The 18111-nt window shown below is 34.8% G+C and overlaps 1 protein-coding gene across 13 annotated transcripts in view; it reads left to right on the forward strand.

Moving 5' to 3' along the window:
• The window catches only part of Rap1a (RAP1A, member of RAS oncogene family), a 90694-nt gene that overhangs the window by 51627 nt on the left and 20956 nt on the right, over window positions 1–18111 (forward strand). For 10 of the 13 annotated variants that reach the window (XM_078027018.1, XM_078027007.1, XM_078027010.1 and 7 more), the window contains one exon: window positions 17550–17633. In XM_078027018.1, the coding sequence (XP_077883144.1) occupies window positions 17577–17633 (57 nt within the window). In that variant the 5' untranslated portion in view covers window positions 17550–17576. The remainder of the gene's footprint in view (window positions 1–17549; window positions 17634–18111) is intronic. The other 3 variants (XM_078027015.1, XM_078027016.1, XM_078027017.1) reach the window with 1 other exon arrangement.

Here is an 18111-nt window from a genome sequence, read left to right on the forward strand (position 1 = left end):
CCATTTATTGTAGGACAACAGAGGTATTTATACATTTTGCACAGTTTATCTTAATTAGCATAAACTAGATACATCAGTCAACCAATAAGGAATCTCCATACTTAATGGCTTGCTTTTGTTACTTCTCAAACCACTCCCTCTGGCATTTTGCCAGGCGCCATCCCGACTTGTTTACAGACCTTAACATGAGCTTGGGGTTTTAGTGCCTTAACAGACTAAGCTCAGTCTATTAAAAGACAATCCACCAAGTTTCAGTGCTACCCTCAACTTCTGACAACCATAAGGAAAACTGACTGTCTCAAAATTTGGCACTGAGTTGAAGTGGTGATGCAGATTGGGGAAGGGGTATAATTCTCTGAAATTTCATAGTTAAAATCCATCCATCTATAAATCACACTTTTTAGATTATCCCCTAGATACCTAAGCTAAAAATATGATTTATAGTTAGGATGGCCAGTAAGTAGTAGCATCAGTCAAAGGAGGAGACAGTGTGCAAGCAGTCTGAGCACTTGACAAAAGCAAATGCATATCACAATTAAAAAAAATTTTTTTCATGGTTCAAAAAGGAAAAAAGATATTGAAAACAAAGACCAGCCAAAATAACAGCTGAATTGGACTTCCATTGATTTCATATTTTGTAATTATTAGATATGGAACTTAAGTTGAGTGTTTTAGCTAAATAAAAATGATTTAAAATATATGAATGATGGAATTATAGCTAACTTTTGTAGCACTTCCTGAGAACCTCATACTGTTCTGATACTTTATACATATTAATGTATCTTCACAACTCTATGATAGGGATTATTATCACTATTTTATAGATTAAATAACTGAAGCACAGAACAAGGAAGTTTGTTGACCAAGGTCAGTAATGGTAGAGCCAGGATTCTAAGCAAGTGGATCCTAAGTTCAGTCTTAACTGTTTGTATACTGCTTATGAGAAAGAAATACGACTATGAACAATTACAGTTAGCTTTGAAGAAAGAACTAGACATGAAATATATAAATAAATTAAAGATTGGCCAGTTGAGGTGACACACACCTTTATAACCCCAGCAACTTGGGAAGCTGAGGCAAGAGGATTGCAAGTTCAAAGTCAGCCTCAGTCAACTTAGCCAGGCTCTGAGCAATTTAGCAAAACCCTGTCTCAAAAATTTAAAAATAGAGGTGGTGGGGGGTTGTGGGGGTGATGGGGGTGGTGGGGCTGTAGCTCAGTGGTTAAGTGCCCCGGTACCAAAAAAAAATTTTTTTTTCTTTAAAGATCAGTGAACGAGTTAACAGTAGGTTATACTAGAGAAGTAATGAAAAGGAAGATAGTTTGAAAAATAGATAAACCAAAATAAAGAGAACAAGAAAGGAAAATATGTGAGAGAAGGGAAAAAAATGAAAATCGTGGCAGAAATCCCTAGTTTTTCCTTATAACATTTCTTCCTCTATGAATGGATGTGTTGAATGCCCAGGTAAAGCTTCCATTTCACTGCCTTTCTGATAGTGAGGTCTGACAGGGGTAATCAGATTTTGGCAATTTGAGATACAAATGGAAATTACATGTGAGACTTCTAGATTATGCCTGAAGAGGAAAAGGGTATGGATGTCCTTCCCTTCCTCTCTATTTCTTTCCTATGGATTGGAATGTAGCATGGTATTGAGCTAAATACCATGTAAAGGAAGGCAATATTTTAAGGGTGACAGAGCACCAAGGTTTACATACTTGGTCTCAGACTGCTAAATTGCCAAACAAGCCCTGGACTATTCCAACTGTCATGTGAGAGGGGAAGAAAATGCTTTCAATATTGCTTAAGCTACTATATAGTCTCATGACAGCACCTTTGTCTACTTCTTTACAAATACAAAAAGAAAAGGTCTCACAGTGGTTTAGCCAAAATTCCAGACATGAAGAAAAGTCCAGTAGAGATATTTAAGATTATGAATAAAAATTTCCAAAACTGCAAAAAGATACAAATTAAAGATGTGAAACTAAACAAGACAAATAGAAAGCTAAGCCTGTAAACATTTCATAGGTAAATCTGCAGACAGATCTCAAAAATAACCAGAGGGAGGGGAAAGATTACTTTCAAAACTCTGTAATTATACTAACAACTGACTTACTGAGAGCAAAATAGAAAACAAAAAAACCAACAGAGCAGTAAGTACAATGTACTGAGAGTAAATAACTACTAAACTAAAATATCTTTTAATATTAAACATAAAGAATCTTCTCAGATAAATAAAATCTGGTCATTTTCACCATTAATTGGACATCACTAAAAAAAAGTTGTTTAAAATATAAACTTTAGGTAGAAGGAAAGTGATCTCTGATGGAGGATCTGCAATATTAATTAGAGTAGGGGAAAAATATCAAAACCAATAAGCCAGAATATCCAAAGTAAGATTAAAAATTTTTTAAAAAGGGAAGGAAATAAACATAAAAACAACTGAGACAAATACAAAAGCAGTCTGATAAAAAATAGAACATCAACAAAGCCAAAATTGGTTATTAGAAAAAGATAATACAATTAACAGTCCTGTTGAAATTGACCTAAATGAAAAAAAAAAAGAGAGAAGGTACAGACAATGAAAAAGGATATATAACTATATGTGCTACAGAAATTTGTACGAAAGATAACTGGATACATTAGCTTTAGGAAATAAGTTCAAATGATAATTAGGTCTGTTGTCATAATAGTATAGTAAGTCTTCAAGACTGCTTGTCATACTAGCCAAAAATTTAACTTCTGAATAGGTAAGAGGATAGAATTACAATTTTTAAACTTTAACCTGAATATTTGGAGAATTACAAGGATGCAGTCAATGAATAGGATAACTGTGTCAGTCATACTCTACTAAAGCTCCCCTCTCCTCCAGTACTGAAGAATGAATCCAGGGACACTCTTGAAGCGTCCAAATGAAAGGATTGGGGAATCCTTTTAATTTAGAGATAGGGCCTCACTAAGTTGCTGGGGCTGGTTTGGAACTTGTGATCCTCCTGCCTCAGCTTCCTGAGTAGCTGAGATTACAGATTATAGACATGTGGCCCCCACACACAATTTACTAAACATTTTGATGAAGATTTAATTTGGGTTGTAGGTGTATGCATTAAAGTGGTAGAATTTGGGCTCCTTTTTAATTATGTGTATAAGGCAGGAGTATGGAAATACATGAACTCAAGAAATTATGGAAATGTACTTTTAAGAGAGTTTTACATATTAGTAGTAAGTTTTTGATGCCAGTACCAAAAAGTGATGGCACAATACTGAGAATGATCTATAATTTAATGTTTTCTTTCTCTTAAAAAACATTGTCATCAACTCTGTGGTATTATGTATTTACAATATTCAGCTGAACTAATCAGTATACCTAGGAAAGGTATCGTAGTACCAGGCCAAGTGCCTTGTTTTTATGGAGAACTGGTAGCAAATAGTAGTACAGGTTGAGCATCCCTAGTTCAAAAATCCAAAATCTAAATGCTCCAAAATCCAAACGTTTTGAGCATTCTTAAGTTTGAGATTTTGGAGCATTTCACATATTGTTTTTGGATTAGGGATACTTAAGCTGATTAAGTCTATACTAATATTACAACATTTTAAAAAATCAGAGATCTAAAAATCTTTTGGCCCAAGATTGAGGATATTCAATCTGTAGTTATTTGTGGGTGGGCACTGTGAAGCACACTGTTCGAAACTAATGCACTAGAAAGTCTTAGGTTGATAGCATCTTTCTGTAGGTTAAGAGGACAACTGGTACAAATTTTAGTGATCTCCAGGAAGGATTGGGGTTTGTTCTTTTGTTTGGTTTGGTAAAGGGAGTTGGGATGGAGCAGATAGAGAAGAGAATGAAGCAGATTATAGACAAATTTGGGTGAGGAATTAGGTTGATAATTCCAGACTTAACACAAAGTATATTTTTAAAAAAGGAAAAAAGAAAAGAATACTACTTTACCATGTATTGTTTAAACGAAGTAAAATTCTCATCTGTCATAATTACAATATCTAAAAAAAAAGGGCAAACTGAAAAGTTTTTTGTCAGCAAAAGAAATAATCTGTGAGGTGAACAGGGAGCCTACATCCTGGGAACCAATTTTTACCCCTCACACATCAGATAAAGCTCTAATCTCTTGGGTATATAAAGAGCTTAATAAGACAAGCACCCAAAAACTAAATAATTCAATCAGTAAATGGGCCAAGGACCTGAACAAACACTTCTCAGAAGAAGATATACAGTCAACCAATAAATATACGAAAAAATGATGATCATCTCTAGCAATCAGAGAAATGCAAATCAAAACTACTTTAAGATACCATCTCACTCCAGTAAGAATGGCAGCTATTTTGAAAAGAAACAACAAGTGTGGGTGAGGATGCAGGGAAAAAGGTACACTCGTACACTTCTGGTGGGACTTCGAATTAGTGCAGCCAATTTGGAAAGCAGTATGGAGATTCCTTGGAAATCTGGGAATGGAACCACCATTTGACTCAGCTATTCCTCTTCTCGGACTATACCCAAAGGACCTAAAAACAGCGTACTTCAGGGACACAGCCATATCAATGTTTGTAGCAGCACAATTCACAATAAACTGTGGAGCCAACCTAGATGTCCTTTAGTGGATGAAAAAAATGTGGCATTTATACACAATGGAATATTAGTCAATACTAAAAAAGAATAAGATCATGGCATTTGCAGGGAAATAAAGTGAATTTAGCCAGTCCCAAAAAAACATGCAGAATGTTTTCTCTGATATAAGGGTGGTGACTCAAAGTGGGGTCGGGAAGGGAAAGGGAGGGAGAAGGGGAATAACAAGGATGGTGGAAGGAGATGGTCATCATTATACAAAATACATATATGAAGATGTGAATTTGGTGTCAACATACCTTATATACAAACAGATATGATAAATTGTGGTATAAAGGTGTATTAAGAATTGTAATGCAAAAAAAGAGAGCTCATGTATAAGGCATAATTTGGTGTGAACATATATATACAGAGTTACAAAAAATTGTGCTGTGAATGGATAATTATGAATGTAATGCATTCCACTATTGTCATGTATGTAAGAAATAAATTTTTAAAAAAAGGATAGCAGTATAAATCTGAATGAAAGTTTAAAGTAATTGTTATAGATTAAGGAAATAATTGTTCTTTTGTGTTAAGTCTTTTAGTAATACCACTTAATAGTATAAATTTTAAAATTTATGTATTTGTTTGTTTATAGTGCTAGGGATCAAACCCGGGGTCTTATACATGCTATTACACCCCAGTCCCAAGCTTGTTTTAAGAGAATAAGAGAGAACTGAAGCCTTTTCAAAGACCAGAATAACAGAATTTAAAACTTTATTATTTGAAAAAGAGGACTGCTTATTGAAAATGAAGATACATAAAGAAGGAGAAATAACTTTTCAAAAAAATAAAGGAGTATAGAATGAAAGAGGAATTCTCTTTATTCTATTTACAGCAGTGGGCAGAGTGAAACCCAGCAGGTGGCCACTACAAAGAAACAGCAATGTAAAGATCTTTCCAACAATTAGACCAACCTAAAATTGAATGATTCAGAGGGCTAAAAAACCATGTTTACAGCCATTTTTTACAGTAGATTGACATTAAATTACTGTATTTCAGGTATTTTGTTGTTAAATACTGACCTTAGCATTTAAAATAAGACAAAACCCAGCTATTCATATAAGATTCACTATATGTAAATTAAGTATATTGTTTTCTAGGTCTTTTCTAAGTCTTTGTCTGCACTCATTTTTCATAAAATAAACTCTTATCATTTGTGGTTAGCAAAATTTTTCTTTTATTTTATTGTGACTACTAATCTTTTTTTGTCTTACTCCCTCTATCTTTGTTTATCTCCCTTTCCTATTGTTTCTTTATTTTTCAGTTTCTGGCTAATTGCATTTAAGTTTTCTTTGCTCAGTTTTCCTCCCTCCTCCTCCTCCTCTCCCCACCTCTTCCTCCCCCTCTTCTTCTTCCCCCCTCCCCTCTCCCCTCCCCTTCCCCTCCCCCTCTCCCCCCCTCCTTCTCTCCTCCTCTTTTTTTTTTTTTTTTTAAATTTATTTTGAACTGGGGATTGAACCCAGAGGTCTTTTACCACTGAACCGCATTCCCAGCCTTTCTTAATTTTTATTTTGAGACAAGGTCTCACAAAGTTGTTTAGGACCTCACTAAGTCACTGAGACTGACTTTAAACTCCCAGTCTTCCTGCCTCCTGAGTCACAGGAATTACAGTCCTGTACCACCTTATTATTTTTAAGTTATATATAAGTTAGTTGTTGACATTACATTTTCCAATTATGTAGACTTTTATTTTTTTCAATATGTAGAGAGAATGAGTGTCAATATCATTGCCTTTTCTTCCCTAACTTCTCCCAAACCAAAATGTTGGGGTAATAAGGGTTTATTTTGTTGTTGTTCCTCCAGATTTTTGCACATATATGGTGATAATTAGATTTCTAACTTTACTTTTTATTAATTAATTTTTTGTGTGTGGTTTTATGTTTCTTTTGCACGTCACTTTCCTTGTTTTTTGGAATAGCTCCAGTGATTTTTTAACATATTTTTATTAATAGTTCAGATTGCTTAATTTCCATCTTGATTTCTTCCTTGACCCATTTATAATTTAGAAGAGTTTAATTAATAAACATTTTTGGGATAATGTAGTTTTATTTTTGTATTGATTTCAAGTCTAATTGTACTGTAGTTAGAAAATATATCCTATATTATTTCAGTCCTTTGAAATTTGCTTCTTGCGGCTGGGGATGTGGCTCAAGCGGTAGCGCGCTGGCCTGGCATGCGTGTGGCCCGGGTTCGATCCTCAGCACCACATACAAACAAAGATGTTGTGTCTGCCAAAAAATAAATAAATATTAAAAAAAAAGAAAGAAATTTGCTTCTTGATTTATGGCCCAAAATAGTCTGTTCTAATAAATGACTGGTATGCACTTGAAAAGAATATGTAGTTTGCAGTTTTGGTATGGTATGTGTATGTGTATGTATGTAGTTGAGTTGATTTGTTTTCTGGTCAAGTCTTATATATCCTTCTTTGTCAAAAAATATTGTCTTCCTTTTTCTATTAGTTACTGAGCCAGTTTTGTTAAAACCTTATCATGATTATAATCACATAGTTTTCTCTTTAATTCTGTCAACTTTTTCTTGATATGTTTTGCTTTATAATTAAATTTTATTTTCTTATCTAATATTTATTAATATGTTAATAAAGTGATATATTTGTATTATTCATCTGTTCTTTATTGATTGATTAATTGGGGGGCACTGTAAAAAACTCATAGTTTCCTGGATTTGGAATTAGGGAGTGGCACAATGGAGTAGATCTAGTGTAAGGTCTTTTTTATTTATTTATTTATTTTTTTAGTTGTAGTTGGACACAGTATCTTTATTTAATTTATTTATTTATATGTGGTGCTGAGGATTGAACCCAGGGCCTCACTCATGCTAGGTGAGCAGTCTACCACTGAACCACAAACCCAGCCCCTAGCATAAAGTCTTAAATAATATTGCAGTCAGATAGTGGCTCTGTGGGATCATCCTGATGACGTTTTTATTTATAAATGTAGGAAGATTTGAACAGCTGGGGCTCATTAAGCAATTTACTGTGATCTTTCCACAGTGGTGGCCTGACAGCTCCAGGATCCAAAGATGTAGATCCCAGTAGGGAAAGACCTTGGAGGTCATTCTAGCACCTTTTGTAAACTGTCTTCAGAAGTTAGCATCATTTCTGCTCTTCTGTTTGTTACTAAAGGTCTGTCAGTATTCAAGAGGAGAGGATTGTGATTTTCCTTTCTAGAAACTTTTTAGCATTTTGTTTTCGTTTTTAGTGCTTTTAAATTTCAACTATACTATGTTCAAATGTGAAGATAGATACATATATACATACACAGACACACACATACACCCCACCATATTTGGCATTCAGTGGACACTTTGAATCTGAAAATTTCTAACTTTCTTAGTTTACCTATGAAATTGTTCTTCTATTATTACTTTGGTTCTCTATTCTCTTTCTAGACTTACTGTTGGGTAGCTGGTGGAACTTTTGGATCTATACTTCTGCTCTCTTGTTGCTATAATAAAATACCTGAGTCTGGGTAACTCATAAAGGAAAGATCATTTTGACTCACAATTGTGGAGGCTGGGAAGCCCAAGAGCATGGTAACAGCATTGGTACCAGTATTGGTGGGGACCTTCTTTGCTGCAACATAATATGGTGCAGAGGGCATCACATGGCAAGACAGTAAGTGAGCCAGAAAGAGATTAATTTTTTAACAAAGCCACTCCTGAGATAATCCAGTATTTTGTTAATCTGAATGACCAGAGTCCTCATGACTCAATCACCTCCTGAAGGCCCCACCTTTTAAATACTATTAACACATGACTCTGGGGCCTACTGGGAACACGTTCAAATTACCATATCAGCCCTCCATAGCTTTTTTTTTTCCCCTGTTCATATCTTTTGAGCTTGGTTAGGCTTAACTTCTCTGACTTATCTCTAAATATGAGGATAATAGTCCCCACCTCATTGGAATGTTGTGAGACTTAAACATATAAATACATATAAAGTGCTTAACAGTATTTTGTACGTGGCAAGTAGACATTAACAACTGATTTCTAATTCATCTTTTCTTTTCTTAACATTTTTGCACTTTTCTTGCCCAGTACTGCTGTTGTTAAACAAATGTTTTCTCTGCTAAACTAGAACAGGGATAGCAAACTTCTTCTTTAAGGAGCCATATAATAAATATTTTAGGATTTTAGGGCCATATGGTTTATGATGCAAATATAGTTGGCTGTTGGTATCCTCAGGTTTGTAAATTCATGGATTCAGACAACTTTGAATCAAAATACTTGGGAAGGAAAAACTGCACGTATGTACTTTTTCCTTGTCATTATTCCCTAAACAGTGCAACTATTTATATAACAACTATAACATTTACATTGTATCAGTATTTTTAAGTAATCTATAGACTTAAAGTATACAGAACAATGTGCATAGTTTATATGGAAATATTATGCCATTTTATATAAAGGACTTGAGCACCTATTATGTGTTTTGTTGTATAAGGTAGGGGAATTATTCCCAGAACCAGTCCCACATTTATATAATAGAATTACTGTATGTCTGGTGCATTTCTTGATATATACGTTTTTTTTCTTCACCAAAATGTACCAATCTTGAGAGGATTAGAAACAAGAAGGGTATCGTGATGAAGAATCCATCAATGAGATATTACTTATATAATTTTATATTATAGGAGGTTGAATTTTCATTATATATACTATGAAGATTAGTGTTTTAGAAAGTTAAATCTTACTGTGATTTCTGTATTCATTCTCCTTTCCCCACAACATGCTATGAGCGCTTGTCATGGTTTTGTTTTGTTTTGTTTTGTTTTTTGGTGCTGAGGATCCAACACAGGGTTGTTTTTGTTTTTGTTTTTTTTACAAATATTAGGCAAGTTCTCTAACATGAAGCTCTACATACACCCAGCCCCATTTGTCAGTTTTAAAATATTAATGATATCTGTGAATATTTAAAGATAACAAACAATATTTTTAATAATCTATCCTTGATGTTCCTTAATGTAAAAAGTTATTGCTCCAAAATTCTTCACCACAACTGAATTTCTTTTAGTGAATTTTGTGTCATAGGTTAAGTTGTGTGGGAAAAGCTTTTATCCTGTAATTCTTTAGTTTATGTATTTTAAAAATACAGAGACAACAAAAGAAGTAGTTTTGCTGAAGAAAGAATGAAAAAATAACTTTGACCATAATATTAAGAACCCAAGATTGACTTAAACAAAGCTTAATGTTTATTCCTGTCCTCTGTATTTGTCAAGAAATCTTAACTAGAGTAAGAAGTTTTCTGGTGCTGTGTTGGGAATGCAGGGCACAAGAAATTTCCATAAAAAGGCATAGGATTTGTTTGGAAGGACATAGTGGTTTTTTAACTTGGCAGTAATGAGTTAGAACTAACTCACTCCCTTTAGAAAGAAAAATAACTCCAGTTATTCTTATTGAGAATTTATGAGCCACATGCTCATAAAGAATGATTTTATTCCTGTATTTGCAAATGTGCTTATATGTATACATTCATAGACATTTTTTATGTGTACAGAAAATTTTCTATACATACAGAATCTGAAAAATGACTTTGGAACTTGTATGTTTTACCACTTGAGTTAAGAAACAGGGGCCAAATATTTTCTTATTGCAGAATACCCAAAATAATTTGATCATCTCTGGGTTCTCTCCCTAATTTCTGTTGCCTAAGAAAAGCTGGAGCCATTTGAGGAATATAAATGAGCCTTGCTATACTAGGATTCCCTTTTGAAAGACATACTATTAAAAACAACAGCAGCCCCCAACTAAGAGACCTGGAAAAGAATAGAAGGATATTTCTGCATTAAATATATGCACTATTATTTAGCTGTCAGCATTTTATTTTCGTGGAAATGAGGTAACCACCTAATACAAATGGCATTGGATTCATAATGTCCAACACAAACCTACTTTACCCTCCTCTCCCCTTTCTTTTTTTTTCCCCCTTTACATCTCTGTAATAAAATGTTGTTTGTCAGAGATTAGCTTTCTTTTCACTGAGTAAGTGCTCTTTGGTTGATCTCATCTACTGCTATGGTTTTAATTGTACCATATTTTATAACAATGACTTCTGAGTATGTGCCTCAAGCCCATTGATTTCTTCTTTGTGTCCAGACTTGGATTTTAAAATAGCCATCAGAATCCACTACATGCTTTTCCCATAGGAATCTTAGGCTTAATTTTCTCTAAGAAATCATGTAGTAGTCACTCATTGTGTCTGGTTTATTTTGCTGAGCATGTTTTTAATATTTGTCCATGTACTTATCAAGAGTTCATTCCTTTTTATTACTGAATAGTATTCCATTAATTGGGTGTAGCACAATTTATTTACCCATTCACCTCTTGATGGATACTTGAGTTGTTTCTATTTTGCTATTGTGATCAAAAATTAGGGTTGAAGTTCTTCCGATCCACCTCCATCCTCAGCCAATTCCAGCTTAACTTGTTTAAAATACTATTTTTTACACCCTGAATTACTTTTGGCCCTCTATTAATGATCTATTGATGGTTAGCAGATTCACCCAAACTTACTGACTTAAAATAAATATATAAATCTTGAAGGCAGTGTATTACTTCATTTTCTCACAGTTTCTGTGGCTCAGAGTGGCTTAAATGCAAGGCTCTGGCTCATGATCTCATGAGGCTTAACTAAAAACTACAAGATGTGTTTCAGAAGTGGCTGGCTCACTCACATGGTTGACAGGTTGTTGCTGGCTATTGGTAGGAAGCTTCATTTTCTCTTCAGGTGGCTCCTGAAGGACTGGTTAAGTGTCTACATGGCATGGTAATTTACTTCCCTCAGAGTGAATGATCCAGCAGATCACAACACAAGCCGCAAAACCTTTTAGGAGCTACATTTGGGAATTACATGCTTTTGTCACCTCCACCATATTATGTTGTTCACCCCATCCAATCTTGATTCAGTTTGAGAGGGAACTACACAAGGTGGAGGTTGAGACAATTGGGGACCATTTTGGAGGATGAATAATACAGTCCTTTTATTAAAAAGTGAATAAGTATATATGCATGGTTCTACTCATGGATGTAATTTGGTTCTACTGATCTGTTTTTCATTATGCTAATATCATACTATATTTACCTTTATATAAATCTTGAAGGCAGTGTAATATTTTGTTCTTTTTCATAACATGTTGGTTATTCAGTTTCTTGCTTTTTGAGGTACTTTTTTATACAAAAGTCAGTCACTGTGTTAGTCGGCATTTCATTGTTGTGACCAGAATACCTGACATGAACCACTTAAAGAAAGAAAGATTTCTTTTGGCATATGGTTTCAGCCCATGGTCAGCTGGCTTCATCGTTTTGGGCCTGAAATGAGGTAGAGCATCATAGTAGAAGGGCATGGCAGAGGAAAGCTGCTCAGCTCATGACAACAAGTAAGGAAGGGGAGGGGCAGAGGCATACCAACAGGGGGTTGGTGTAGGCGGGAGCTGGGGACAAGATATAGTCCCCAAGGGCATGTTCCTAGGAACCCACTCCCTTCTACCACCTCCCACTAGTCCACTCAAATTATAAATCCCTCTTATGGATGAGGTCAGAGTCCTCACAATCCAGTTACCGCCCATGAACCTCATCTCTGAACACTGATGCTTTTGAGGTCAGCTTTCGAAATGGGCTTTTGGGGGACAATCCAGGTATAAGCCATAATTGTTACCTTGCAAGTTTCTACACAAAAAAATGAAACCTGATGATTGGGATTTTATGGAATTTCTAGATCAACACAAAGAGAATTGACATCTTAACAATATAGGTATGTCTTAACATAACATGGCATATCTGTCTTTAGGTCTTTAATTTCTTTCAGCCCTGGTGTGTGTGTGTGTGTGTGTGTGTGTGTGTGTGTGTGCGTGCGCGCGCGCGCACTTTTTAATCTCATTTTTCAGTTCTTTGATATATAGATACTCAGTTGCTCTTTTATTTTTGTATCAACCTTTTATCCTGCAACTTTGCTAAATTCATTTATCAGTCTGACAATTTTTTTGTATATTCCTTAGAATTTTCAGCATACAGCATCATGTCATCTATGAATAAAGAACAGTTTTACTTCTTCCTTTTGCATAGGGTAGAACCTAATATGCCTGGTTTAGTGTGACATTGTGCCCCTCCCCGCCCCCCCCCCTTCCTTGTTGTCATGAGCTGAGCAGCTTTTCTCTGCCATGCCCTTCTACTTTAGAATAGACATATAGAGTAAGAACCAAAAAAGCACTTGAAAAAAAATCCATTCATTCCTGAGGACCTATATTAAATATTAACACTCTTGAATGTAAGAATAGGGGCTGGGGTTGTAGTTCAGCCGTAGAGTGCTCACCTAGCACGTGGCTGAGTTGGATCCTCAACACCACATAAAAATAAACTAGAGGTATTGTGTCCAACTTCAACTAAAAAAAAAAAAAAAGAAGAGCATGAAGAAGACCTGAAACCTGTTTGAGAATAGTCAGATTAGAGTAACCTAAAATTCTAATAACTGCCTAGAATAGGTAAAGATTCTTAATCTAAAATCCCCAGCACTTGTATTAAACACACACACACACACACACACACACACTTTTTTTTCCCCCTTAACCTCTGAATGAAATTTGATATTTCCTTTTATATTGAATGCAGGCAACAAACTACAGGAATAATATTAGCAGCAACTTTGTCACCAGTAAATCTTACTCTTAACTTTCCCTATATTCTTATTCAGAAGTTTGTTTCTTGAAGGGACATGTAGTTAGGTCTTGCTTTTTTATCTTGCCTTTGAATTGGGAGTGTTTAGATGGTTTGCATTGATACAATTATGTATTTGGTTTTAGTCTTGTTTGCATTTTTTCTTACTTTGAATTGAAGTATTTTTAAGTTTCTTTTAATTTTTAAAGTATTTTATTTCAGCTATTGAGTCATGTCTCTTATTTCTTTAATAGTTACATCATCTTATCTGCAAACAGGTTTAATTTTACTTCCTCATTACTTATTTGTATACATTTTGTTTCTTTCTCTTGCATAATTTCTCTGGCTAAAATTTCTAGTACTCCATTGAATATGAATGGTAAGAGTAGACACCTTGGTCTTGTTCCTGATCTTTGAGGAGTGCTTTCAGTTTTTCCCCATTCAGAATGATGTTGGCTCCAGGCCTTTATTATGATGAGGTATGACCTATTTAAATTACTCAGGGCTTTTTAATCATGAAGGAATGTTGAATTTTATCACTTTTTCTACATATATTGAGATGATCATCTGATTTTATCCTTGATTCTATTAAATGATGTATTATGTTTATTGATTTGCATATGTTGAACTAGCATCATTGGAATGAAACCAGCTTGATCTTTGTATATGATCTTTTAAATGTGCTGTTGAATTCAACTTACAAGTATTTTGTTGAATTTTTGCATCTTTATTCATTGGGGATATTATTGTATGGTTTTCTTGTTTCCTTGTCAGGTCTTGTTAGCAGAGTGATGCTGGTTTTGTAGAGCAAGTTTGTAAAGTTTCCTTCCCTTTCTGTTTTATGGAAGAGATTGAGGAGCATTGGTATTTATTCATTCTTTAAATCTTGGTAAAATTCAGCTGTGGTGATGACATTTGGTCCTGGGCTTTTCCTTGGAGAATTTTTATTACTGATTGAATCTTATTACTAGTTATTGGCTTATTTAGAGGTTTTTTTTTTTTTTTAATATCCTCTTGGTTTAATTTTGGTAGGTCACATGTGTCCAGAAATTTGACTCTTTTCTCTAGACTTTCCAATTTGTTCGCATAAAGTTTAAGTGATTATTAAATCATTGAGATTTATTCTCATTCTCCATTTAAGTTTGCTGATGAATTTATTTCTCCTTTTTCTTTATTTTTAAGGAAGGAATCTAAAAAAAAACTTTATTTTACTTTGATTCCTGAAGAATATAGTCATTGTATTTATTTAGCTTTCTATATTGACTGTTTTTTCCATATCTTAAAGATGGTCCATTTTTTTCTGTCTTAATGGCTTTTCAAGAAGTCTGTATTTTTGTTTATCATCTTTTTTCTTTTCACTTTTTTTTTTAATGCTGCTAGAATGGAACATGACCTCACATATGCTAAGCATGCACTGAGCCACACCTGCAGCTCATCAATCTCTATTTTTAAAATTGAAATATAATTGTATCTACTTGTGGGCTACACTGTGGTGTTTTGGTATATGAACATATCATGGAATGATTAAATCAAGCTAATTAATGTATCCATCACCTCACATACTTAATCAGAAGGCTTCAGTTTCTGAGGCACATTTTTAAGTTTGAAGAGAGATCTTCTTTGTTTGTTTCATACTTTGGCAGATAGTGAACAGAAGCCTTAGAGTTGGTATGCTGATTCAAGGTTCACTGTCCTTGAAATTTGAGTAAATACTTCAGAAATTAGGTTCCTCACATCAGGATTGTTCTCAGTTACCCTTTCCAATGCAGTAAGCTACTGAACACTCACCCCAGCATAGCACTAAACATCCTCCTCTCTGGAGCAGGAGATTCTGCAGCTTCATCTAGAGGTCTGAGGCTCCATTGAGAATGATGCTAGCCTGAGGCTTAGCATAGATAGCTTTTACAATGTCTAGGTAAGTTCCTGTTATCCCTAGTTTTTCTAGTGTTTTGAACATAAAGGGATGCTGTACTTTGTCGAATGCTTAAACTGGTGCAGCCAATTTGGAAAGCAGTATGGAGATTCCTGGGAAAGCTGGGAATGGAACCACCATTCGACCCAGCTATTGCCCTTATCGGATTATTCCCTGAAGACCTTAAAAGAGCGTACTACAAGGATACTGCCACATCGATGTTCATAGCAGCACAATTGACAATTGCTAGACTGTGGAACCAACCCAGATGCCCTTCAATAGATGAATGGATTAAAAAAATGTGGCATTTATACACCATGGAGTATTACGTAGCACTAAAAAATGACAAAATCATGGAATTTGCAGGGAAATGGATGGCACTAGAGCGGATTATGCTTAGTGAAGCTAGCCAATCCCTAAAAAACAAATACCAAATGTCTTCTTTGATATAATGAGAGCAACTAAGAACAGAGCAGGGAGGAAGAGCAAGAAGAAAAGATCAACATTAAACAGAGACATGAGATGGGAGAGAAAAGGGAAATTGCATGGTAATGGAGGGAGACCCTCATTGTTATACAAAATTACACATAAGAGGTTGCGAGGGGAGTGGGAAAATAAACAAGGAGAGAAATGAATTACAGTAGATGGGGTAGAGAGAGAAGACAGGAGGGGAGGGAAGGGGGGATAGTAGGGGATAGGAAAGGTAGCAGAATACAACAGTTACTAGTAGGGCATTATGTAAAAATGTGGATGTGTAACCGATGTGATTCTGCAATCTGTATTTGGGGTAAAATTGGGAGTTCATAACCCACTTGAATCAAATGTATGAAATATGATATGTCAAGAGCTTTGTAATGTTTTGAACAAACAATAAAAAAAAAAAGAATCAAATCCGATCCTCAAGACCCACAAGGCTCCCATGTGATGAGGGGGTCCTTCTGGCTTAAAAAAGAAAAAAAAAAAAAGAGGTCTGAGGCTGTACTGTCTGGGGTGAGTTTAATGCCTGATGTATAAAGTGTTATGATTTTTTCTTTTTCTTATATATGCCAAAGATTGACAGTGATTATATACTTTTCTTTTTGACTTTTTTTTTTTTTTTTTGCAGGGGTGGGCGGATGGGGGGTGGTACCAGATTGAACCCTGGGGCTCTTAACCACTGAGCAATATCTGCAGCCCTTTTTAGTTTCTATTTTGAGATGGGGCCTCACTAAGTTACTTAGGGCCTAAGTTGCTGCAGCTGGCTTTGAACTTGTGATCCTCTTGACTCAGCCTCCTGAGCTGCTGGGATTACAGGCATGCACCACCATGCGCTGCTTCTTTTTGACTTTTATTCAGGGATACATATTAGTTTAACTTTGTTCCTAACTAAACTTTGTTCTTTTCTAAACTTTTTATCTTAAACCACTTATAAGATCTTTTTTTCTCTCTCTCTTTGATATCTTTTTTTAGGAATTTGATTATTATGGCCAAGTGTTCTAGCTGTTTACTATGGAATGAAAAGTATGATCCTTGTTACTCCACCAAGGCCATTGGAAATTATTTACTGTCTTTTTAATCTTTTAGTATAGCCATGAAGATAAAAAAAAAAATAAAGTTTATGTTCCTTTTATTTTCTGCAGCCTTTTGAGGCTTAAGTATATTATTAACACCTGCTGATAAATGTAACAGTTTCATCTGATCTATCGTATTTCTATCCTAATGATTTTCAAGATGACATTTTACATGGTTTAGTTATAATATGATATAAAATTACTGTCTGGATGTGCAGGCATATAGCATATACTTTATATTAAAGCTCATGAGTAACTGTTTCACGAAAGTACATAGATGGTTTAAGTTATAGCTTTAAAAAGAATTGGATTCATGATTATAGTTATAACACAACTATTGGGTGTTTTGTTTTGTTTTGTTTTGTTGTGGTGGTGGGGATTGAACCTAGGTCCTTGCAAATGCTAGGCAAGCAGTTGACTGAGCTACATCCCCAGCCCTTTTACATTCTGAGACAGGATCTTGCTAAGTTGCCATGCTGGTCTTCAATTGGAATATTCCTGCCCCAGCTTCCCAAGTACCTACAATTATAGGCGTATATCACCACACCTGGCCTCAACTATTGGTCTTAATCCTTTTATTTTCTGGTCACTCTTAGAAGTATCATGAAGAGGTTTATAACTGATGCCTAAACAAAGATGATCTTCATGAATTAAAAAGTCTGGCTATTGTGAAAACTTAGCTAAAATCTACAAAAGTTCTTGAATGGTATTAAGGGGAAAAAATAGCAAAACAAAACAAAACAAAATCACTGTTCTTAGCATACTTGTTAATTTTTAAATTATTTGTGGGTTTTTTTTTCCAGATTGTCAGTATTTAAACAGACCACATCATGCGTGAGTACAAGCTAGTGGTCCTTGGTTCAGGAGGCGTGGGGAAGTCTGCTCTGGTAAGTTAGCCACCTAACTATAACCAATTAGTATAATAAAAGCAGAAGTCTGGCATTTGCTTATTTTCATACTTAAAATCACAAAGGGGAAAAGGTGGCATATTTTACATACCTAATATCTATCCAACAAGAGACAGGGAATTAACCAAAGATGTGTGGTTGAATATTGATTGGTCATATTTTTATTATTTTTTACTTACCAAACATTTATCAGATACTTTATATATTAAGCTCCAATTTCATGATTCAGAAATGAATATGATTGTTTTTATTTTTAAGAATTTACATCCCATTGGAGGAAATTGTTTATTAAAGATTGTAATGGAGTAAGTCCTCCTCTGGCTCCACCCCAAACTTATGTAGAATGAAAGTTTTATTTTGCATACATGCTTATTCACTCAGTAAATAATTATTGAAATTCCCACAGTGATCCTAACAGTAAACCAAAACAGTCACAGTCTCTCTTTGAACATTCATT

The sequence above is a fragment of the Ictidomys tridecemlineatus genome, chromosome 11 (assembly GCF_052094955.1).
Source record: "Ictidomys tridecemlineatus isolate mIctTri1 chromosome 11, mIctTri1.hap1, whole genome shotgun sequence".
Classification (NCBI taxonomy): domain Eukaryota; kingdom Metazoa; phylum Chordata; class Mammalia; order Rodentia; family Sciuridae; genus Ictidomys; species Ictidomys tridecemlineatus.